General features: G+C 35.9%; 2 protein-coding genes and 3 pseudogenes across 3 annotated transcripts; 4 read left to right on the top strand and 1 right to left on the bottom strand.

The window, feature by feature from the left end:
* Window positions 1–393: 393 nt before the first annotated feature.
* Window positions 394–1,015, top strand: LOC120177417 (annotated as a pseudogene).
* A 2,980-nt stretch (window positions 1,016–3,995) lies between these two features.
* LOC120177479 lies at window positions 3,996–10,040 on the bottom strand (annotated as a pseudogene).
* Window positions 10,041–15,316: 5,276 nt separating this feature from the next.
* LOC120177406 (uncharacterized WD repeat-containing protein alr2800-like) lies at window positions 15,317–18,726 on the top strand. Of its 2 annotated transcripts, XM_039183565.1 has the most exons (8): window positions 15,317–15,559; window positions 15,791–15,971; window positions 16,065–16,159; window positions 16,503–16,608; window positions 16,827–17,044; window positions 17,192–17,234; window positions 17,352–17,605; window positions 18,238–18,726. In XM_039183565.1, exons 1-8 carry the CDS (start codon window positions 15,414–15,416, stop codon window positions 18,653–18,655), a joined length of 1,461 nt encoding a protein of 486 aa, XP_039039496.1. In that variant the 5' UTR covers window positions 15,317–15,413; the 3' UTR covers window positions 18,656–18,726. The 2 variants fall into 2 exon arrangements, with proteins under 2 accessions (XP_039039496.1, XP_039039497.1); XM_039183566.1 differs by lacking the exons at window positions 15,791–15,971; window positions 16,065–16,159 and having other exon boundaries at window positions 18,238–18,725.
* Window positions 18,727–19,242: 516 nt separating this feature from the next.
* On the top strand, window positions 19,243–21,507 carry LOC120177513. The gene has a single exon (XM_039183640.1). The coding sequence runs from the start codon at window positions 19,291–19,293 to the stop codon at window positions 21,322–21,324; it is 2,034 nt and encodes a 677-aa protein (XP_039039571.1). The 5' UTR covers window positions 19,243–19,290; the 3' UTR covers window positions 21,325–21,507.
* A 1,243-nt stretch (window positions 21,508–22,750) lies between these two features.
* On the top strand, window positions 22,751–24,304 carry LOC120177416 (annotated as a pseudogene).

Genomic DNA, 24,304 nt, shown 5'->3' with positions numbered 1-24,304 from the left:
CTTATCGTTCTTTTTTATTTGTTATCTTCAGTGATTACTTTTATTTTCAAAATAATTTTGCTGTAACAGTTTTAGTGAATCCTTTCAAAAATATAAATTTTAATTTCTGTTGGGATTTTGATGTTCTTCTTGCATATCAAATTGGTTTTTTGAATTTATTTTAGCGTGATTTGAGATTTCTTATGTATATAAACACCACTCTGAATACGTTAACTTGACGTATTGTTCATGTTCTTACGATTCAATTGTTTGATTTTATTCAAAATATGGTAAATCTAGATTTTTCTTTTTCTAAGTTAGGAAAATTTATAATTATTAGCCTTTTCCGCCGTTGATATAAGTTGCTTTGAGCTGTTATATACTAGCTATTATCTTCTTCATGGAACAGTAGCGATGGCATCCAATATGTTTGTGGTTCCTCAGACGAGAGGTACTATCCTGTGTTGTAAATGCGGCATTCCAATGGCACCAAATCCTGCTAACATGTGCGTGACATGTTTGAGGTCTGAAGTCGATATCACCGAAGGTCTGCGAAAGCATGTGACCATTATGCATTGTCCCGAGTGTGATAGCTACTTGCAGCCCCCTACAAAATGGACAAGAGCTCGGTTGGAATCGAAGGAGCTCTTGACGTTTGTGTGAAACGGTTGGTGACTGATTTCAAAAAAGTTAGGCTAGTAAATGCTGAATTCATTTGGACCGAACCACAATCAAAGAGAATCAAGGTCAGGCTCCAAGTTCAGAAGGAAGTTCTTAATAGAGCAATTTTGGAGCAATTTATGTTGTTGAGTATGTTCTGCAAGACCACATGTGCGAATCCTGTACAAGGTTTCAGGCCAATCCGGACCAGTGGGCGGCTTCTGTGCAGCTCAGACAGCGTGTTACACACAGGCGAACTTTCTTTTACTTAGAGCAGCTCATCCTGAAACATAATGCTGTCTGTGCCATTGAAGAGTTGCTTGCCGATCTTGAATTGAGTGAAGAAGTAGATGGTGAAGATAGCATGAGAGAATGAATCTGTCCAGGTTTTTACTATAATTCACAATTTTTGGTATAGTAATAGAAAATTCTGAGGAATGCATATTTTGTCATTTGGGTGGGGGCAATAATAGTGGCAAGTGGTGTTAATGGATTTGATCATTTTGGTCATGCTATAGGCCTACAGCATCTCGTGATATTTTGATTGCACTATTTAGTATTATCATAATTTGCATGCCTTTTTGAATATTAATATCATTGAATATTATTATTAATTATTTTAAATGCCTCTAATCCATTATTATTATAGGGACAATAATAAAATAATCTCACATAAAGTGAATTCCATCAGTGAAAGTATTACGGAATAACCACAAAATAAATATATATATATATAAGAGGCCGAGGATATTATGAAACGAAAATATTCATATTTTTTTGGTTGACGTAAATTTTATGGATGATTTAAAAAGAAAGTAGAAGAAATGTATCAACTCGAAAATTGATTTATCATTAAATTTACGAATGCCTGGTAGAATAGTTGGTGGTTAAGAGAGTTGTTGGATTAATTAGAAGTGAAACGAACCTAGTAGTTAAGAGATTTATTATTATCCCTTAAGGACTTGAGTTTGAACATCGCGTCAGATGTATAAGCGTTCATTGTCAAATGATTGAAAGTCTTCACCTCAAATTTATTATAAAAAAAATTAGGTCTTGGTCGAGGGACTAAATCAAAATAGTCCTTAAAAAGGTTAAATTAGTAAAGTGGAAGGTGTATGACTAAAAGAAATAAAGGGTGAAAATGAGAGTTTTTATGAGAAGATTAACCATTTTTCAAAAACATGCTGAATTTTTGGAGCCAACCGACTAAAATCGACGGTTATTTTCTTCTTCTCCGTCCATTTTCAATTTTCTAAAACCAAATCCTAAACACTTCAAATCAAAATATATCTTGATTCAATCATTGAGGTTTGGTTCAAATATTAAGTAACTTGATATGAGATGTTTTATACGCAGAAAATCTTGGGTTTTTTTTTTCTAAAACCCTAAAGAACCAAAACAACAACCAAAAAATCTTATCCTGATTCCAACCTTTTTCTCTTCCACATCCCTTCCAATTTCATCAATTCTTATCAATTTTTACAGATCTTGAAAATGGAGGAAATAAGGAATTACAAAGATTTTAGGGAAATGGACTTCAATTGAGGTATTCTTTTTATAGTCACAAAATATCTTTTGAACATTCTTTTATTTGTAGTTGGAACCATTCAAATTCTCAGTATGATTATACCTACATATAACCTTAATAGGCTTTCTGTTGATCATATTATTCACCAAGTCAAGATTCCCACATACTAGTTGTACTCCTGGTTCTGCTATTGAGCGACGAAATACAATCCATTCCTCTTTGAAACTTGTTGTGAAGACCAAGAATACATAACTCGTCTCTCCAGTGAAATTCATCGCCAATTTTAATCCCTGCAACACATCCTGTTTGTTTGATTGTGTTAACCCATTTTTGTTTCTTCTTGCCTATTAAAGTTGAAACCTTTGCCATTTTCAAGACGAACCATGGTGGCACGTCCAGACCCAGAAAAAGATCCGTGATCTTTTTCCATGTCCAAGTAAACAAGACATCAGCAAAAGAATACAACATGTTAAGGATCATTCTAAAGAAATTTGTTGTAAAGAAGGAGCATTTTTACCAAAGAATGGTATGACATTCGTAGGATATCGATAAATCAAATAGGATTTGTTTCAAAGAGAAATAGATTGTATTTCATCGCTCAATGGAAGAACCTAGGCCACAAGCATTGTCGAGCCGGGTCGATACGAGAGTGCTATGAGTAGAATTTCTTCGCATGAGTTTACGTTCTGCGGTGAAGGCTTGTACTTGGTGACTAAATACTAGAAAGAGATTAAAAGGGACTCCGGTACACATGTTTACAAGTTTAAGCTGGTGAAAATGACGGATCGCTGGCAATATAATACGGAATGGACGAAGAAAGACGTTCGTCATCGTCGGCATTAGTTTCAGTTAAGCCGCCACAAATACACATGTTTACAAGTTTTGGTTAAATTGGTTCTAAATGATAGATTAGATGTTAGTATTTAGAAATATGATCAGAATAGGTTTCACTAGATTCGAACATGTAGTTTTAAAGAAATCACAAAATCAATCATTTTAGCCTGTTTAGGGGATTGTTGGAAAATCATTTAATTGAGTGCTTTGACTAGAGATGCACAGAAGCCGGATTTCAATCCAATCTGGATCGGATAAAAATCGATTCGGTTTTTTTCCCCAACCCAAAAACTGGATTTTAAAAAAACCGGATCGGATTCTAACCGGTTTGGAGGGCCGGATGGTGTAACCGGTGTAACCGGTTTCGGTTTGCAAAAAAACCGGTTTTTTTAAAAAACCAGATTTTTTTTCGGATAAAAAATTGGTTTTTTATCCGGTTTGAAAAAAACCGATTTTTAATCCGGTAAAAAAACCGGTCGTTCAATTTTTTCCCAAACCGGTTATACTATCCGGTTTTTAAATATCCGATCCGGTTTAAAAAAAAAACGATTTTTCCAAAATCCGGTTTCGAATATTTTTTAAACAAAATCGGATATTCGGATTTTTTGTGCACCTCTAGCTTTGACGATGGATCTTTGATAATTTAGTTGAAATCGTTATGAATGTATGGAATCTTATTGGATTTGAAGCTTAGGGACGAGTCAAACCTTCATCGAGATTATGATAATAAATAAGATAGATCGCAAGTTATTTAAATTTAGCTCGATTAATGTTAGGTTAACACTTGAATCAAACGAACTCGACTCGAATTCTTAACTATTTAATACCGGACAACTATGCCACAACTATGACATCGGTATCATAAAGAGGTGCTCTGGTGTGTAACTAAAATGCATGAGATTTAATTTTTGCCCAAATGCTTTTAGAAATCTTAAAAAAGCACAATCCCACAACTATGCCATCAGTAGCACCATACAATTTTCTCCATAGCATATCCTACATGCTCTTCATCCTATAAATCAGCACCAACATATAATTTTCTCCATATTACATCCTACGAGTTCTCTCTAGGCCAATGAAAACAATTCCAACCACAACTGCCTTCTAAACTCTACGAGCTGTCAGATTCGTTTCCAGAATCTATGTTCATCGGTTGAGGATTTTTATATGCGTTCCTTTCGACATCATATCGTTTTCTATCTAATTTAGCCTTTGCTTCATACGGTTCTTTTTCCTCCTCTGCACAAAAAGGAAATTCGAAATGTTCTTATGATTAGCATCTTGATAAAACAAACTGCGTCAGTTTTGGCAATGTGACTTACCAGACAGCTTTTTCCACTTCTCTCCTAGTATTCTCGACACCTCGGTAAACGAAGCTCCAGGATTACTTTTCTTCAGATTCTGTAATCAACATAAACAGATCAATCAGAGATTCACCAAGACTCACTCCATCATTAATTCACAGCCACACAAATATTTCGCCATTAATCAATGTATGTAAAGAAAATACATGACCCACCTCCCTTTCAACTTGACAGAAGAACATGAAACCGGACATAGCCCTCTTGGGTGCATTCGGATCCTTCTTTTTCCTTCTTTTTTCTTCCCATCATCTACCCCGTCTTTAGCGTTTTTCTTAGTTGGCAGGCTTCTGGTGATTGGATGTTCAGTGTGAGATGTCAAAAGATACTTCGTCCTGAATTAAAGTTACAGGAATGTAGTTGAAGGAACAAAAATTACTTGCCTCTTTCTCATCTCCACTGTCACTACCATCTAAATCATCCCCCCAGAATCATCAGTTGGTGTTCCTCCATCATCTTTGTCAAGAACAAAGTCCTCATCCTGCATTGGTTCAGCGTGTTTACAACATTGACAAAAGACAACCGGTAGGGACATGCAGAAGCTAGAAAGATGGACACGGAAATCTATGATGGTTGACATTCGACGTTACATGCAAGTATCATAAATGACATACTATGTTAACAGGGGCATTTTCTTTATCTATAACTACTAGTAAAGACCAATGGACTTAACGCATGCTTCATATTTGAGGCTGAAGCAAGTTCAAACTACAAATAAAGAATGAAACAGTTAAGTTCAAACTACAAATAATTAATAAATCAAGAACTTGATAAAGAATGCACCTCCTCATCACTTTCATCTCCACCAGCTGCATTCTTAATGCGTTCAAGATGTGGGTCAACAGCATCATCATCATCATTTGGAGAATTTCAGCCACGCCATCTGTGGTCCGTGTTCATAATCTTCAAACCCTTCAAACTGCATTTACAGCCAACAGTTAATATACTTCCAAAAGGAACTAAATTGTTCATCGAATGAAGAACATTGAAACCGGACCTGATGAAGTCAAACAAATTGTGATATTCATTTCTCTGAATATTCCGGAATAAATGCTCTTGCTCAGTTTTTATTCTTATGAGAAGATCAAAGTAATGCATATTTGAGCCACCAGCAGCATGCCTCTCAAATTCAACATAGTCAATCTGGCATTTGAAAATAAAAAATAAAAACCAAATATGTCATTTGAATGGGGTAATTAGCCATTAAATGTAGACCAACAAATCAATGTACAGACAGTTTACAATCTATACCTCCTCATGAAGAATAAGCGTAGGAGGTTTGGGTAGAAAGAAGAAGCTTTTCTCAAGTGAATACAGTACTCCATCTTCAGCTTTTAGCGAAGACTTGACCGCATAGCCATCTTGACAGCTACGGAATTTTCCTGGTTTGGTAACTTTGGCACCAGATAAACCACGCATTATTGTGGTAAACACTTCATGAATCAGTCCCTGTTTTATCAAGCCAACACAATAATAGGTGTAAATTTGACAACACCATGCCATGCTTTGGATGGATTCAAAATGAAAATATTGTATACCTTGTAAGAGGGTTCCAACTTGTCCTTGTACTTAGGTATTCAACAGATCTTCATTTATAGACAAGGTGCTTTGAACAACATAATCAGTTTCAAACTGCAAAAAATGAATGAGAATATATAAGCGCAAAAAGTCATGGCACATGCAGTGAACATGGATCTAGGGAACCAGCAATACCTGCAAGACAATATGGGGGTACAAAGTTTGCCCTTTACAGATAGGCGGATCAAGTGTCACAACAACAAAAGTGTGAGGCTGGTTGGACTGTCAAACACACAAAAGAGTAGGGAAAATATATCTTAAGAGGTTATACATAAAATAAGACATTTTTATCCTTGAACACTATTAACTTGATATGAAGGTAAAGAATTAAAACCTTTGGAAGCAAAAACAGGCGAACAACACTGCTATACTGAATTTTGAAATCATTTGCCTGGCCTTGGAGTCGCAAGAATGAGAGATGAAGTTCAACACTATACCGAACCCTGTACAAAAAGCATACTTAGTCAGCCATATACAAATAGGAAAACAGTCTTAATAAACCAATATATGAAACAAGTAAGATATATACATATCACAATCGAGTGCTGTAACATATAAGTGTTGCTTCATCCCTATCTTAATATATGAGCAAGACCTACCTAAGCGTGAGGATTGCAATGCCCATAAAAGTGATAACAGCTTCCTCAACTCCAGCACCAACATCAGTCACTGAAATGATTTTTTCACGGAAAACCTAACAGAAAGTTAATGGGACATACATCAGCATAGCAATAAAAATTTGTATATTTACATTATCCCGATAGAGAAGTGACAACAAACTTACCTGAGCTGGTGGACGATTTTCATCACCAATAAATTGGGTGTTAGAATTCGGCACGTGGTTCTTAATCTTGAGGTCGTGGGATCGAGTCTCACGGAGGGCATTTCATAATTCAAAGGTCTCCTACGGAAGCTACTCTCAACCTAGTGTTGGGGACAGCCTACTATCTTACCTCCCCTTACCCCATTACATATGGGAACAAGGTACAGCCATTTAGAATTCGGCACGTGGAAACTTATATCCATGAGTGAATCTTTCTGTCATCAAAGGAAGAGAACCTACTTAGTGGGGGGAGGGGGAATGAAAGTTGCCCTATTCTTGGAAAAATGTTTTGCTAGTAAAAACTTCAAGTAAACCTTACATAAAATAATATGGTCACATGCATTTAAAGGGGGAGAGAGACTCCTTTCAACATTAACAAATAATCAGCAGAACAGTTAGAAACACACCTCGTTTGCTCCAGTTGTGTCATCCACATGGAACTCCAAGATGACATCATTTTTTCCTTGAAGTTGAGTTTGCGACATGTCAGCTAATGACACTTCAAAAGCTTGTTTCGCACCAGTCAAAAAGGTAAGCATATTCCCAGCATAAAAAAATATCGGGGACTTCAGACCTGAGCAATTTGTTATTTGACATACAAAAAAACAGGTTACAGCCAGAATGCAAAGCCTAGCCATAAAGGATAAAGATCAACGACTCTAGCAAACTGAAGCATAAACTCCTCATTCTCTCAAGGGCACAAAATATAATGTTATAGCATGCAGAAAAGAAAACACACCATTATCCACCGATGACAAAACAGTACAGCAGCCAAAAACTATGTAGAATTGCACAGGGCACAAAAAATCACCAAATTTTCGAAAAAGCTTAATGTTTCACTGGATTAACCATGGCATTTTATGTTATGGACCCGTGCGCCCAGAGCCATAAAAAGCTTGCAAATCTAAAAAAGATGAAAAAGTTGTTGAAGGCCAAATACAAAGTTTGAAATCTCAATAATCATCAAGCACAATAAGATTTAGAACAAAAAATAACAGAAAACAGTTTCAAAGCATTTGATGTAATTTGCTTCAATAGCTACAATCAGAAATCACCATATGCAAGAGGCATTGATAAGCAGAAAGAAATCAAAAGGATTCACCAACCACTTAAATCAACTTCTCCCCAGTTACGACCGCTGACAGAAAGATGCTTTTCTTCTGGTGTTATTCCACAATTATTCTGGAAAAAACTGGTCAAACTTGCAACATCCTTCAACACAAACATAACAGAAGAAGACAAGGGTCATTAATAAACAGTACAACATCCAAGGACAAAAAACATGACACTAAGGGGGTGTTTGGATTGGGGAATGTGGGATTCCCATGGGAATGGAATCCACATTCCCCCGTTTGGTTAGCCCGGGAATCCTATTCCCGGTAATGTAAGATTACCAATAGTGGATTTTTTGGGGTATATTACCGGGAATGTCATTACCTCCCTTTCCTTAGGTATTGTTGGATTACCGGCGTTTTGGACTAAAATGCCCTTAAATTTTTATTTTTTTTCAAAAATATATTTATTCTGTCATCGAATAATAAAAATTTTACGAATGTTAAATTACAAATTTATCCTTAAATTATTTTAGATTTACAAAAAAAAATCTATAATTAAAATTTTATATAAAGTTCAAGGGTTTAAATAAAATTTTACCCTTTCATTAAACTTTTTTTTATTTTTAATTTTGTAAAAAATATATAAATATTATGAATTTAATTTTTTTAAAGAAAATATATAAATATTTTCCAACTTGTAATATTACACAAAATATATAATTAGGACAATTTGGTCAAATATACATTCCAATAATCTTTTATTTCTTTAACCAAACACGGTAATCTTACATTTCTGCTAAGCCAACCAAACACAAAATACAACATTCCCAGTAATGCTATTCCTTGGTAATCTTACATTCCCACTGGTAATCTTATATTCCGTGAACCAAACACACCCTAATATTATTTCTCGATTAACATAATTCATAACTGCTACTCAAAATCTTTAGATGTAAATGAGAGAACACAACTCTACTGGGGATAGAATCGAATTTCAACCTGGTCACGGAACCCAGTGAACTTGTAATACAACCCATCTTTGATTCTAACACCAAGTTGATTTGTCCTAGGGACCTTCGTCCATGTAACACTTAAGATTTCAGATTTATCAACTTCGACAGCTTTGCCACCACCTTGTTTCTTCCATAAAATCCCTCCCGAGTAAATTTTAAGCTGTCCAGGATTCTGCAGTTAATCACATAAAGGGACAGGCATGTAAGATTCATGTTTTTATTTCTTTCCAACCTTAATGAAAAGTAAAGGGCGGGAAGTACTTAAGTCATTGGTAAAAAAACAAATGATCACACTCTGTTTCTAAAGACCATAATATTAAGTCTGTCAAAACGGGCAGAACCAAGATTGCAGACATTTATACTTTTCACAGCAGTTTCCAGGAAAATTACATTCAAATTTAGAATTCACAAACCGTGACACCGAATGCTTTAACCCGAGCATACAATAGAAGGCAGCAGTTATGTACTAGTGCATTCCACAAGTTTTCGCTTCTCTAGCCATTTCCCATTTTTTTACATTTCAGCAGCAGATTAAAAAAATGAAATTTTCTTCTTTGAAATTAATTAGGGTTTCTACATTAGTAACCAGGGAAAATAACAGCATAAAGAAGGCCTTGTTTCATCTCGCCAATTGAAAAAGCCTGAACTGAAAAACTAGCTTTCTTCAAAACCTCGATGAACTAGGGTTTCAAAAGAATCAACCGCACTTACTAATAAAGACATGCTCCGTCTCCTTCCATCAGAACATAAGAATCTATCAAGCAGATAGTAACATAAAACAAACAGAAACCATAAAAAAGGAAGTAAAAATTATAATCTTTAGAAAAAGGAGAAACCCTAGCAATAACAAGAAACAAAAACACTGAAAGAACCGGTCGATTTTCCTCCAAAGTTTAAACTGAACATATCGAAGCCACGTGAAATCAAATAAACTAAGAACGAAATTAGGGTCACGAAATGATTTAAAAAGAGTGCAAGAAAAGGAAAGGCAGAAACTTAAGTTTTCTAGAGTAAACAAAAACATAGAGAAAGTTCGAGCAAGAGAACGAACTAACCGTGCCACCTCGGCCGCCGAGGGAGATGTTGTTGAATAGATGGACGTCCGTCATAGCGGCAATGCTATTCCAAGAGAGAGAAAATGAACAGAGTTCAGAAACGAACTAGTTAGAGTGAGTAAGATTATTTCAGGAGAACGAGAAATTTCAGGAAAAATGGTGAAGCTGCGAATTTACATGGGTCGGTTCAAGTTTGGATATAAAACTATAGGTTAAACAATTTATTTAGTTATCCAACTATTAATTAATTTTAATTTGGTCACCTAACTACTAAAATTTAATTTTATTCACTAACTTTATATTTTTATTTTATTTCAGTCATCTGCGAAAAAATGCTGAAATGTTTTTAATTGGTATAATGACATCTTTAGTCTTTTATATTTATACTTTCTTTCAATTTAGTTGTGATTTTATATAATTTAATAAATTTAACCCTTCAATTTTTTAAATTCTATCAATCTAATCCTCAAACATATATCATCTCCCATCAACCACCGAAAAATTACAAGTCAAAAAAATAAAAATGTACTAAAAAATGCGGAGAAAGACTTTGTTATTACAAATCTTTTCGCTTGAAATTCTAAAAGAAAAAAACAAGTATACATATCATTGGCGTTCATACTTGGGTACCCATAATTTTTAGGCATAATGCAAACAAATGTCCCTAACGTTTGGCACTATATGTATTTGTGCCCAAATCGTTTTTTTGGAGCAGTTCTACCCACAACGTTTGTTTATGAGGCATAAGTCCCCCCCGTTGGATGGAATCCGTCAGTCAACTGACAGTCAATGGGTCCATCTGACGTGGCATGCACGTGTGGCCATCGATGGTGACGTGGTATTTCCATATCATTATTTTTTTGCTGATGTGGAATTTACACGTCATATTTTTTAATAAAATATAAATAAAAAATGTGAAACAATAGGAAAGTGACACATGTCACTCTCCCATTGGCGCGTCTTTGATAGAATGGATGAAAGGCTCACAACACGGTGGATGAGGTTCGAACCTAGGGCAAGGGCGTGAAATGGGATGGCCCTTGCCACCAGACCAGACATGTTACTCGATAAGTATGTCTAACATTATGCTAATAAACCAAAAATAAATGTTCAGGTTTTAAAAAAAATTATACGCGCGTTTAGCATACATATACGCTTCAAACGGTATTTCCCCCCAAACCCAAGTATCCCCAAATACAAATCAAACCAAAACCCTAATCGCATTTCCCCTTTCAATTTCTACTCCATCAAATCTCTTCTACGAGAACGAATTTTCCTTCAAGAAGCAGCCTCAAACCGATCAATTAAGTATATACTTTGAAGGTGAGTTGATTTGTTTGAATGGAATCATAAATTACATGAAATCGCAAATCCCCTTTCACATTCGACTCCATGAAATCTCCTCAATTTTGAATGGGTTTTTGATTTAGTTATCTTTCATTCAAGTTTTTATTTGGTTTAGTTCGAAATGAACATTGATTTGTGAATATCACTTGAATTAATTTAATAATTAACGTTGTTTGTTTTTTATTTGGGTTATATTAGAGATTGTGTAATGGACAGGTTCGCATGTCCAACAATCGTTAGTGCTTCGCGACGAGATTTCGTTTACGACGGTGTCCCAAAGAAGTGTTATTGCAATAAATTGGCATCTAGGGAAATTTCATGGAGCGATTTAAACCCCAGAAGAAGGTATTACGGTTGCCCAAATTTTCCGGTAAGAATATGTTTAGAATTACCTTGTATTATTTAGCTTGAATGATAAAATGTTGTTGCAAAAATCGATTGATAACAAATATGCCTTTTCCCCTTACTGTAGCACGGTTGTAGGTATTTTGAATGTTATGATGGTAGCATGCCAGATCGAGCTAATTACTTACTACGACAATTACGTGATAGTGAGCGAAATTTAACGAAAGAGAATACAAGACTTAGAAGATAGATTAGAAGTTGTTCATCCACTGCTCAAATGAATAGTGTGTTGTTGGAAGAGAGTGAAAGTGAAAGTGAAAGTGTTCAAGGCAAAGTTAATGAGATTGGAAGTGTGCAAAGTGAAGACAATGACAATGAATTAAAGGCAAAGATTAAGAGCTTGAAGGAAAAATCTAAAACAATGAAGAAAGAAAACGAATTTTATAAGACTATGTGTATTTGCTCAATGGTGTGTGTCATATGTATCTTTGTGGTAATTATACTTGCAATAGCACTTTAGGTGTTTTGTTAAAGATTAGGTGTTTTGTTAAAGATTAAGTGTTTATGTCTGTGTAATACCAAGTGTATGACTGTTACCTATTGAGAAGAAATGACTATGTATAATATTAAGTGTTTAGTGTTTTCTATTATATTGGCTAGTTAATATGCTTAAACCGAATAAACATAAAATAATCGAAAAGAAATGTTATTGATTCTTGAGTTAGGCATATATTTGCCATACAAAAAAAACATATATTACTGCTGCAAGGTATATCATATGAAGTTAGGCAGATATTTGCCATACACAAAAAGAAGCTCAACCCAAAAACATATACCCTAACAAAAAGCATTACAACCAAAAGACCCACTCGATCAGACAATTCATTTCTTCTTTTTTGGTGCTACTGATTCTTGAGTGCCCAAATGGTCCTCAGTTCCTTTCCTTTTCTTTGGTGCTCTTGTACCAGACTGATAACATATTAGAAAATTCAAACATTATTTAGGTTTTCGAAAAAATACTGTTACTTATTTAAAATGTTCTTACATAGAATGTCTGCTCTCCGGTCCCCAAATTTGTATAAAGGCCTATCCCTTCATATATTTTTTCCTCATTGATCTATCAGAAGTAACACATGTCTTTTCCTTTTCCTTTCCTTGATACGTGTGTTGGGTTTGAATCGATTGTACTTGGTGGTCTTATCGAAGAATTTCCATCGATATTAAGGTCCTGCAACAGAAAATTATACTATAAAAATCTAACATTAACTTAAACTTTTAAAACAATTTGAATACATAAACTATAAATACCTGGTTTGTAGTACATTATCTTTTATTATGACCTTGTCCACCACATCTTTTACAAGTCATAATAAGACCAATCCTGCTAACATGTCCAAGCTTGACTTTTTTTGGTTCATCTTTTTGTTTCCTTCGATTTTTCTTAGGCCTTCCAGGCATATCTCTATCAACCGGTGGAAGAACTTGTTCAATTCCAGATTTCTTCTAATCTTGAGGCCCATTAATAGGTTGCAAAGAATATTTATATGCTTTAATGTATGTGTCTTTGTGATAGAAGGAATGTATCCATTTATCTGGACCCAAATAGTGTAAAAAATAGATAATTGATGTTGAACATAGGGGACCACTTTCCCAATAAAAAAATCAAACATGCAGTCCCCACCACTAAAGTACCCTACAAAATGCAGTCCCCCACCGATGATATATGCATCCAAATTGAGCTTTCCACATTCGATTCATTACAAGAAACCCAAGCAATAAAGCCTCAAACCCAAATATATACCATTTCATGCAAAACCCACAAGTTATTAACATCCCACAAGTTAGAAAAACCCAAATATTTTACAAATGCTTCGACACAATGACATAAACCAAAACATTTAACCAAACCCATTATGCCGAAACAAACCCAAATAATCGATGTTATTCTTTAAAAACTAAACTCACCTTCTACTGCATTTAAGAGGGAGAGATTGAATGGGGAAAAGATTCGGAAATTCGTTCTCGTAGAGGAGATTTGATGGAGTAAAAATTGAAAGGGGAAATGCGATTAGGGTTTTGGTTTGATTTTATTTGGGGATACTTGGGTTTGGGGGTGAAATACCATTTGAAGCGTATATGTATGCTAAACGCTCGTATATTTTTTTTTAAAACCTGGACATTTATTTTTGGTTTATTAGCATAATGTTAGACATACTTATCGAGTAACATGCCTAGCCTGGTGGCAAGGGCCATCCCATTTCACGCCCTTGCCCCAGGTTCGAACCCAATCCATCGTGTTGTGAGCCTTTCATCCCTTCTATCAAATATGCGCCAATAGGAGAGTGACATGTGTCACTTTCATACTGTTTCACATTTTTTTTATTTATATTTTATTAAAAAATCTGACGTGTAAATTCCACATCAGCAAAAAAATAATGACATGGAAATACCACGTCACCATCGATGGCCACATGTGCATGCCACGTCAGATGAACCCTTTGACCGTCAGTTGACTGACGGATTCCATCCAACGGGGGGACTTATGCCTCATAAACAAACGTTGTGGGTAGAACTGCTCCAAAAAAAAAACGATTTGGGCACAAAATCATATAATGCCAAACGTTAGGGGCATTTGTTTGCATTATGCCAATTTTTTAAGTATTAAAATGTCAGACCGTGTCTTAACTTATTAACTTTGAATACTCACATGTTGGGTACTCGTAATATTCGAGTACCCGCATTTTCGAATCTAGAGTACTTGATTCATATTTAATTTATATTTTTTCTTTGAATTATATTATATTTTTTTAAAAATCACATAAAAACTTAAAAATTTAAAAATTCAAATTACATAATCTAACTTTAAAAATATAAAGTACAAAACTAAAGAAATAAAACTAAATTTAAATGTTTTGAAGTTAAAAATTAATTTGAGAAATAATTTGAAATATTATGATGTAATAAATTAAGAAATTTAGAATTTAGAACGTTACTGTCAAATAAATTGTGAATTGAAAATGAAAATGAAAATTTAATATAAAATAAATATAAAATTAAAAAGGAAGCGGGTGGTCGGGCATATGGTTAAAGATTTTTGTGATTCGGGCCTGAATTGAAAACCTGAAAAAGAAATAGCGGGTTGATACCTACCCCGTAAATTCCAGTATTTACATTATAGATATCGATAATTTTTAACCGCATAGGAGGAGCAACGGGTTAGATAGTTTGAATCATGTATTTTTTAACACATGAATGTCGTCATGCCAGTTTCATAAAATATATTAATAAATTAGAACTTGCCATGCAAGCTGCAAAAAATTTGTGTTAAACTCGTCATGTGAGAACATGACAAATTTTAATTATTAATTATATTTTATGAAACTTGTCATATTTACACAATGAATATTAAGTACGCTAACAAGCGACTTAAATCCTAAAATAAATTTTCAACCCTTGTACTTTTTGATATATTTTTCCCACCCGAATTATTTGGCCAACAAAATTTTAGGAATAACATTATGTTAATTAATTACTAAAATAATAAAATCATCTTCAAATTTATTAATAATAAATGATTTAGGTAGAACAAGATATTAGAATTCTTAAATAAAATAAATATATAATATAATATTATAAATAAAATAAAATAAATTAGAAAAATTATAAGTGTCAATTATATATTTATTTTATTTTGACATTAGAGAACACAACATTACTGTGAAGTTGAGGGGAATTTTTTTTTTTCCTTTTCCAAACTTCGGAAGAAAAAGAAGGAAATATAGCGGAGCCACCAGCTTCACAGCTGCACACAGCAACAACAGAGGCGGCGACGACGATGACAAAGATCACTGATTTGGACGAAGATTCGTTGGCTCATTGCGCAACCTATCTTAGCCTTCAGGACCTTTCAAATCTCGCCATGACCTCCAAATTTCTCAAAAAAATCGCTTATTCCGACTCCATTTGGCTCCACCGTTTCAGGTTCCTTTTCTCGAAACTGTTTATATAATTCCAATAGGAAGAAGAAGAAGATACAGTTATTCCTTTTTAGGATTCGAATTTAAAAATAGAGATTTTATTTTAAGGCAATTGTTTGCATGCTCGAATTTCGTTTCTTTGTAAAATACGATTGAAAAGTAGGTTGAATTTTACAAAAAAAATATTCAGTGATTTTTATTTATTTGTTCATTATTTTGTATTTGATTGTATTAGGCTGCGTTGGCCGCTAGAAATGCTATCTAGCTCTTCTTCAGGAGTGAGGAAGGCCTATTTGGATTGGCATACGGCGTTGCATCAGTTCAAATTTTCCGATCCTTTAGTTCTAGATTTGTATACTGAAGCAAGGCCTTTTGATCATATACTTCTTGATAAGAATGATATAATCTTTTCTCAAGTATGTCCATTTAGTTTCTTTATCTTGTTTTTAACTCATGATGCTTTACATTTGAGCACCATTTCAAAGCTTACTTTAAGTTTGTTTGCCTAGGGTTCGATCATAAGAATGATGAAAACCGGAAGCTCTTTGAGTGGAGGTTCGCATGTTAGAATGAGTGATCACAATGCAAGAATTACATGCATGAGGTGAGAAATATTTTGTGGATATTCTTATAGAATAAGTGGCATTGCATTTACAATAGGGGATATGGTTTTCTTGGTGGTAGTCTGTTGATTTACTTGTGATATTTTACATAAGGAGTATGGACACTAGGCATCAAAATTGGGTATGCCTATATGCAAAAGCTAGAGTTCTTTTTAATATTACTCTGCAGATGGCTTCTGCTAAATGGAACTTCTTTATTTCGAAGTGGGAGGCATATTGGCTCACCCGGTTTTGATGTACTTGGTCCCTAGGAACCGGAACCGGGTATGCCAATATGCAAAAGCTTGAGTTCTTTTCAATATTCCTTGTATGATTGTTCTGCAGATTGTTTCCACTTGATGAAACTTCTTTAGTTCGAAATGAGATGCAACGAGATGAAAATGTTTTAGTAACCTCAAGTTGTGACCACTCAATTCGTCTGTGGTGGAAGGTATTATTCCAAACATTCCCTTTCTTTTTCCTTTTCAACAGAGCTATATAACTAACCTTGATTTATTCGTTGCACTGCTTCGAGTAGGAGGGCATACATGCAGTTTCTGTTTGTTGTTCATTATTATAATTTTTTGTGCTCCTGTTATGGATAGGATGTAAGCCTATTTTTCTTGGCTCTGTTCTGGTTGAATGTCTTGGTTCATGCTTTTCTTGTAGGGTGCTTGTCAACGGTGCTTTAGAGGTCATAATGGTCCTGTTTCCATCATATCTGATAAATTATTAGGTGATGGTGGTGTCAAAGTATTGGCAAGTGGTGGGGAAGATGGCACTGTTCGTCTCTGGTCCCTTCGCTCTAGCGGAAAACGTGGCCAACAAGCTTTAAAGGCTACACTATATGGGCATCAGAAACCTGTTTCATTGATGTCAGTTGCTGGGTAAGAATCTGTTTCTTCAAGAAGAGTTTTCTCCCTTTCTTTGTTCAAACTTAAAACAAACATTACAAAGTTTGAGTTTTATATTCTGTACATTTGATTATATGTTCTTTAGTTATAATCAATAGTTGACACCCCATCATTTTTCAGGTACAAACCTTCTCTTTTGGTAACCATGTCAAAGGATTCCAAGGTATCATGTTCGCCTTTGTTCTTGAACTTTTGCTTCTTAACATCATCTATTTTTTTTTCATTTTTATACTCAGATTTCTCAACAGTTGAATACTATTTGACCATATTGGGTTCACAGGTGAGAGTTTGGGATACGACTACATCATCAGCTATTCGTTCTTCTTGTTGTGTGGGAATGACTTCCGTGCCTGGTGCTCCTGTGGCCATGAAATGCGATGAAGCCTTGCTTTATGTTGCTTCTGGTTCGTCTGTGGTGGTGGTTGATTTAAGGACAATGCAAAAGGTTTACACTGTGGCAGTATATAAACCAAAACTATACTCCTTCGCCATTATGCCTTCCAAATCTTTAATATGCACCGGCGGACTTGGCAAGTAAGAGCTTTTCTGTGATTATGAATCCATGGCTTTAATTTTCCCTTTATCATGGTACTGTTGTTTGGTAATCAACAAAAGCTTGAACAAGACGATCTTTACATATCCTCAAGATAATGCATAGCTGACATTTTAGGAAAAACTTTTTCCTTGTTTGCATTTGTGAGGTCCTTTTTAGAAAGAAAAGCAGATGGATTTGTCGGCCCCCACAAATCATGTTGTACTATCCTGATGAAATGTATAAAAAGGCAATGTATGAATGCGGAGTTAGGTTTTTTGTTAGAATTACAGTTACTTAATGACGACAGCTTAAATGATCTTATTTATTACCAATAGAAATTATCCACAGTTTGTTGTTAAAGGAATTGTTTTCTTTTTTAGATGTAATACTTAAAAAGTGTTATGTTTTAAATAATGATTTGTTTTTCGAGGATATATGGGCTTCCATACCATGTTTCCTCATTTGCCATCGAGAAAACTTGTTAACGATAGTTTTAACTTCTAATCATGTTAAGTTGGTATTTTCTTGGTTTTCATTTTCCATTTGTTGAAAGTCAGTTTTGATACAAACTTAAGATTGTTTAACCTCCGTTTTTGAAACTAATATCCAAATTTCTGCATTGAATTCACAGAGCAATGCTTTGGGATATTAGGAGAAGCCAGGAGGCATCAGAACTCAAACCGGTTACCGAATTAGATGGTCATATGGGTTCGGTGACACTACTGCATATGGATCCATATAAAATAGTTACTGGGGGGCTGGGGGATAACTCTGTTCATGCTTGGGAGATTGACACTGGCAAACGAACAAAATCTTTTCTCTGTAACCGTCCAGAGCTCGGAAGTGCCAAGATCGGATGTTCAGTCATGGCCGTGAATGCATGCAGAATCGTTACCACCAGTTACGGTGACAGTCAGGGACTTGTCAGTTTCCGCGATTTCTCTGGAGCAACTCGTCCGGCTGTGTCAGAATGTGATGACGAAGTTGTGGATGTCTCGAAATTCTGGGGTACACAAACATTTAGTGATTCGGATGGATCTGATGAATGATAAACTTGTATCTCTGCTCTTTTCGTATTGTTTCATGTAAGGAGACTGCAAATTTGTAATATTAAGATATACATATGAAGCTAAAAAGAAAATGGGCAAATTACACAGTTAATCACTAAACTATCTTTTTGTTCCTATTTTGGTTATTTAAAGTTCAAATTTTTTAATTTGATTACTAAACTTTTGAATTATTCTTGTTTTGATCACTCTTATTGCATTAAGTAATTATTATTTTTGTTACCTAGGATTAAAATAAAAATAAACAAATTAAAACTTCCAAATTATACCTCAAACTCTATATTGAATCCCCAAATCCCAAATAACAACCCACACATCTAACTACCTTATGGTGACACGTTAATTATTTTTTAACTGCAAGCGATAAAAAAAATCAAAATGAAAGTTAGGTATGATTTTAAAAACAAATAGATAGGGTGACCAAAACAGAACAATAAAAATAAATGGGTGACTAAACAATTATTTAACCCTTAAACATAAAAACCTGTTAGCAAACACGAAAATGTTAAGTACATGGTCAGGTCAATAGATCAAAACTGGAAATCCAAAGCAGTGTAGCGGACGATATACATATTAGGCAGTCTTCCCAGTTTAAGTACTCCAACCAAGCTTTGAAAATGCCCACCACCACCGTCTTCTTCCTCTTCCTCCTCAGCTCCGCCACCACAATCCTCCTCAGCTCCGCCGCCCCTATCCCCGGACTCGACTCCTTTTTAACCCAACAATCCCGCATCGACCCCAAATCCACAAATGACCCTTTCCAATCCCTCCCTTCTTCCCTCAAAAAATCCCTTTCTTCTTCCTCCCCTGGCCCTCTCCACATCCCTTCCTTGATCTCCTCTCTCCTTTCCCTTTCCGTCCCTATCCCTCTCCATATCCGCCTCGTTGGCCCCAATTTCTCTTCCTCCTCCAGTTCCCTCCTCACTACCTTCCTCCAATCCTCCGTTACTTCCTCCCACTTCCACCTCATCTCTTCTTCTCCTTCCCCTCACTCGCTTTCCATCAGCCACTCCCTCCATCTTGACGTCTCTGTGTCTTCCTCCTCTCTTTCATCTTCCCTTTCCGCCGCTATTTCCTCCGCCCTTTCCTCCTCTCCTTCCTCCCTTCGTACCCCTCTCCTTTCCATCTCGTATGTCACCGTCGACTCCATCATTTCCCGCCATTTCGAATCCGAGAAAACTAGTAATTCCGTTTACATCTATATCCTCAATCTGGGTGTCACCTCCAAGCAACCTTATGCATACTCTTACTATCATGCCGATTCTTCGGCAGGCTACACTAATTGCTTGGGCTCTCTTTGGACCGGCAGTAAAAGGTATCTTTGGATTGATCTCGGGGCAGGTCCGGTTGACTACGGGCCGGCTTTATCTGGTGATGGGGTACTACCTAGAGGTGAGTTTCACCCTTTAGCAGCTTTACATGGAAGACCCAAATCCGATAAAGCCTTGCTATCGGAGTTGGCTTCTTTGATATACAGTGCTTATCAGGTACTTGTTGTTCCTCCTCTAAGAATTCCTGTTCATTTTGAGAATACTTTAATTGTTCAGCTTATCCATATTCACCCATCTGGAAGTGAGGATTTAAGTGGTTTGGAGTGGAATGTGATTGAAAAATCGTTTCGTGATGAGGCAAATGATGGTGAGTTGTTGTTCGGCAACCAGAGTTTACAGTTCAAAAAGTATAGCGTTAAGTATGAGGAGTGTTCGATTTGTTCTTTTGCGGTGTCTAGGTCGACCAACTCTTTTACTTCAAGGTTTCTATTCGATAACTATACTTTGATTGTGAGCGAGTATTTGGATTCGAAACGATTGCATCAGATATTGTCTGATTCGGCAGAGGAGTTTAGGAGGGTTGCAGGCTTGCCCGAGGAGGAATTTAGTAGTAGGGTACTTCCTGTTTATGTGTTTGACTTGGATTATCATACAACTTTGTTGCTTGATCGATATCATCAGACTATTGCATTTAGAGATATGGTTATCGCTGTTAGGACAAAAACTGCTCAAACGGTGAGTGACTACAGTTGTAATGGTCGTCATGTTTTTACTCGTACAAGGGAGCTGCAGAGGCCACTTGTTGGTTCGATTCTACAGAGTATGTGGGGAGTGTCGCCGACTCATTTGATATGGAGCCCTACACATAACAGTACTCTGGTGGATTACACATGGAGTGTTGGTCAAACACCTTTTGGACCATTTTCAGAGGTTTCATCATTGTCTTTTGTGCAGAAGGATGCAGCTCGGAGAAACTTTATCTTGACGTTGTTGAATTACAGTTTAACTAGTGCTATTGATGTTCTCGAATCTATTGATGCACATGGTGGGGATAGAAATCTTCTTAAACAGAAGCAGCATGTTGAGTTCATACAGAGATGGAACTTGTTCAGGTATAAGCTGGACAAAACAGTTTCGGCTTTGTCACATTTTGACTTTGAGATGGCATTCTATTACTTGAAGTCCTCGGATTATGATCTCTATGCTATTCATGATCTTGTTTACACTGCATCAAAAGAAATTGAGGCTTCACTTGTTTGTTTCAAGGACCCACCATTCCCGTGGGCTGCATTATCATTTTCCGCAGTTGGTTTCCTTGCCCTCTCTTATGTTTACGCAAAAAGAGACAAACTCTTTAGAAACAAGAGGAAGCAGTTTTGAAAGTTAATGAAACAAATTCTGTCTCGTTTGAACTTAGTAAAACACGTGTATTACTGTGAGAATGGTAAGTCCCAAGATTGAAACTTAATTTTACTCTAGACTTTCAGAAATTTTAAGGAGAATTCTGTTTTGTTTCTCATATTTTTCATGACTGCATAACCTGTCAAAATGCTTTATTTTCCTTGCATGCTGGATGAATGTGAACCATATGATCTTGAAGCATTTTGTGGCATCTGTGATATCTGCCTTCTTCCAATTGTTTTGGACATGAAACTATACATCCATTTGAAAGATCATGCTATGCACTTGAAGTTGTTCATTTGTGGATAATACAAGATTTGACCTGTAACTTGCTTTCTTCAAGATACCTCTTGAATTTCAGTACACTTCTATGACCAGATTATGACTATTTATCCTGCCATCTTTTTCAGCCTGAACTTTATAACTTAGTGCTGAATGCTGATATGAAGGCATGCAGTGTGGACAACCCTATGAATCGTATAGGTGAAATAGAATTTCAAATTTGTGTATGGAATATGAACTAGGCGTCTAGTCTGTTTTTTACCCCCAGTTCAAGACACATTTGCACTTGGTGGATTAATTTGCCCCTTTCTAGATTTGACATGAGCTTGTCACCACTCTCTTTTATTTCCCCATGGTGTTAATGTTAGAAAAAAAATGTAAGCTAGCAATCATTGAGACCAGGGGCAGATATACACACAATTTCTCAATTTGTTGTTGTTGTATTGTATCTTATTTGTTGTAACAATTTCTCGATCTGGGCTTGTTCTTTAGACTGCCTTTTGCCTGCTCACCCTGTCAAAAACTTTGCTCCTGCCTATTCAATTTAAACTTTGCACCATGTCAAAAACTACTTGTACTTTTCTGGCATTAATCTTTTGTGGTTTATGCATTGATGCCAGATATGGTTAGGGTAATAGCATTTATCCCAAGATAGCTTATGTTGGTCTTTGTTTTGTTATAATACCTAATGCTTTGTTTGGTTCCCTCCCGGAGGCTTGTGGAAATGGAAATCATGAACTATCTTTCAAAGTAGAATAACCAAAACTTTACAGGCCTACTCTCCGTGTAAAAGGAGTGCAAAACCAAGTCATGATCATCCCTTAGGTGGAACAGAGTCGAGCTTGAAAAGTGAGAAGCTCAAGCTTGATTTGAAACTCGCCATACACTTGGCTTGATTGATAACTTAAGTTACTTGTGTGTGGCTTGAGAATGATCGAATCAGATTTGAGCTTTCTTCTAGTTGAACTTAAATAGGTTATCAGTTCATGTGTGCTATGGTTCAAAATAACTCGAAGCCCATGGCCAATTGACCATAATCAAAAGCTCAGATGATCAGCCACCCCAAAAGGTTAAAAGCTTGTAATATTCTTTTTCAGTAAATTAGGATTCCATCCTTTTGTACATGAAAGGGAGAGAGCTTTTGATCGATTTATGCAAAGCATATAACAATGGAGAATCAACTGCAAAATTACATTCGCAGATTCTCAAAACTGGGTTTTCTGCTCAAACTTTAATTCCATTGATGATGCTCAAAAACTATTCGACGAAATGCCTCAGATAACTGTTTATCTGTGGAACTCAATTCTTAGAGCTTATTCTAAACATATACAATGAGAAAAAGCTTGGGTATTATTCAAAAACATGGAATCTGATATAAAAAAAAGGGGGGAGGAAGATATGCCTGATAATTATACTATGGCTATAAAGGCTGGTGCAGAGGTTCAAGTGCTTAAACAAGGGAAGATCACATGGTTATTTGTGGAAACATGAAAAGCTTAGATTGGATTTGTTTTTGGTTTCTGCTTTAATTGAGTTTTACTTGAAATGTGGTTCGGATCGCATGACACTAGTTACTCGTTAATTTAATTTCAGCCTGTGCTAGTTGATGAATCTTAAGCTTCGCAGGACCGTACATGGTTTTATTTCTCGGAGAGTTTGAAAGTGAACTATCTTTGGTTGACGCATTGTTGAATTTGTGTGCAAAGATAGTGTAAAAGTAGCAGAAAATTTTCTTTGGGACGATAGAAGGGAAAGATGTTGTAACATGGAGCTCAATGATTAGTTGCTAATCTCATAACGGAGCCGTTGTTGATGCATCGAAGCTTTTCAAGGAAATGATCAACAAGGGATGTTATCATAACGCAGTTATAGTCGTTAATGCACTGCAAGTGTGTGCGGGGAGGATTCATGAACTTGTAACTAAGAGAGCTTTTGACTTAGAAATCTCAGTTTCAATTGCTCCAATCGATTTGCACGTGAAGTGCTTGTCACCTGATGAAGCTGTTAACATCTTCAGCAAAGTGCTCGGGGTAGATGTAGTCGCTTGGGTTGCTTTGTTTAGCGGGTATACTCTAAATGGGATGGCTTATAAATCTGTTGGGATCATTAGAGATATGATGTCTAGTGGAATCCAACATAATGCTGTTATGGTAAAGGTTCTTGTGCTTCTTCGGAATTAGGTATTCTTCGCCAAGCCGTATGCCTTCACAGTTATGTCACTAGAAACAGCTTCGGTAATAATGCTTTCATAGGGGCCTCTCATACGATTGTACTCAAAATGTGGTAGCTTGGATTATGCAATAGAAGTGTCTGAAGGAATCACAGACAATTATGTTGTTCTATGGAGTGCTATGATTTTCGGCTTTAGAATCCACGGACGAGTTGAAGAGTTACTAAAGTTATTTTATCGGATGTTCAAGAGCTCGACAGCTAAGCTGAACAATGTCACGTTCGTATCTATTTTATCTACCTGTAGCCATGCAGGTTTACTTTTCGAGGGGATGGAAATATTGCATATGATGATAATTGGTAAATGATTATGGATTGTATCCTGGTTCACAGCATTGCGACATAGGCGTCGATCTTCTGTCTCGTTTGAGCCCTGGACATTCTTAATAGAATGCCTGCTCTGTTTGACCCGCGTGTTTGGGATGCCTTGTGGTCATCTCTTGTATAG

Source organism: Hibiscus syriacus, unplaced genomic scaffold (genome assembly GCF_006381635.1).
Source record: "Hibiscus syriacus cultivar Baekdansim isolate YM2019G1 unplaced genomic scaffold, ASM638163v2 tig00112289_pilon, whole genome shotgun sequence".
Lineage (NCBI taxonomy): Eukaryota > Viridiplantae > Streptophyta > Magnoliopsida > Malvales > Malvaceae > Hibiscus > Hibiscus syriacus.
This window is presented reverse-complemented; position numbering and strand designations above follow the sequence as displayed.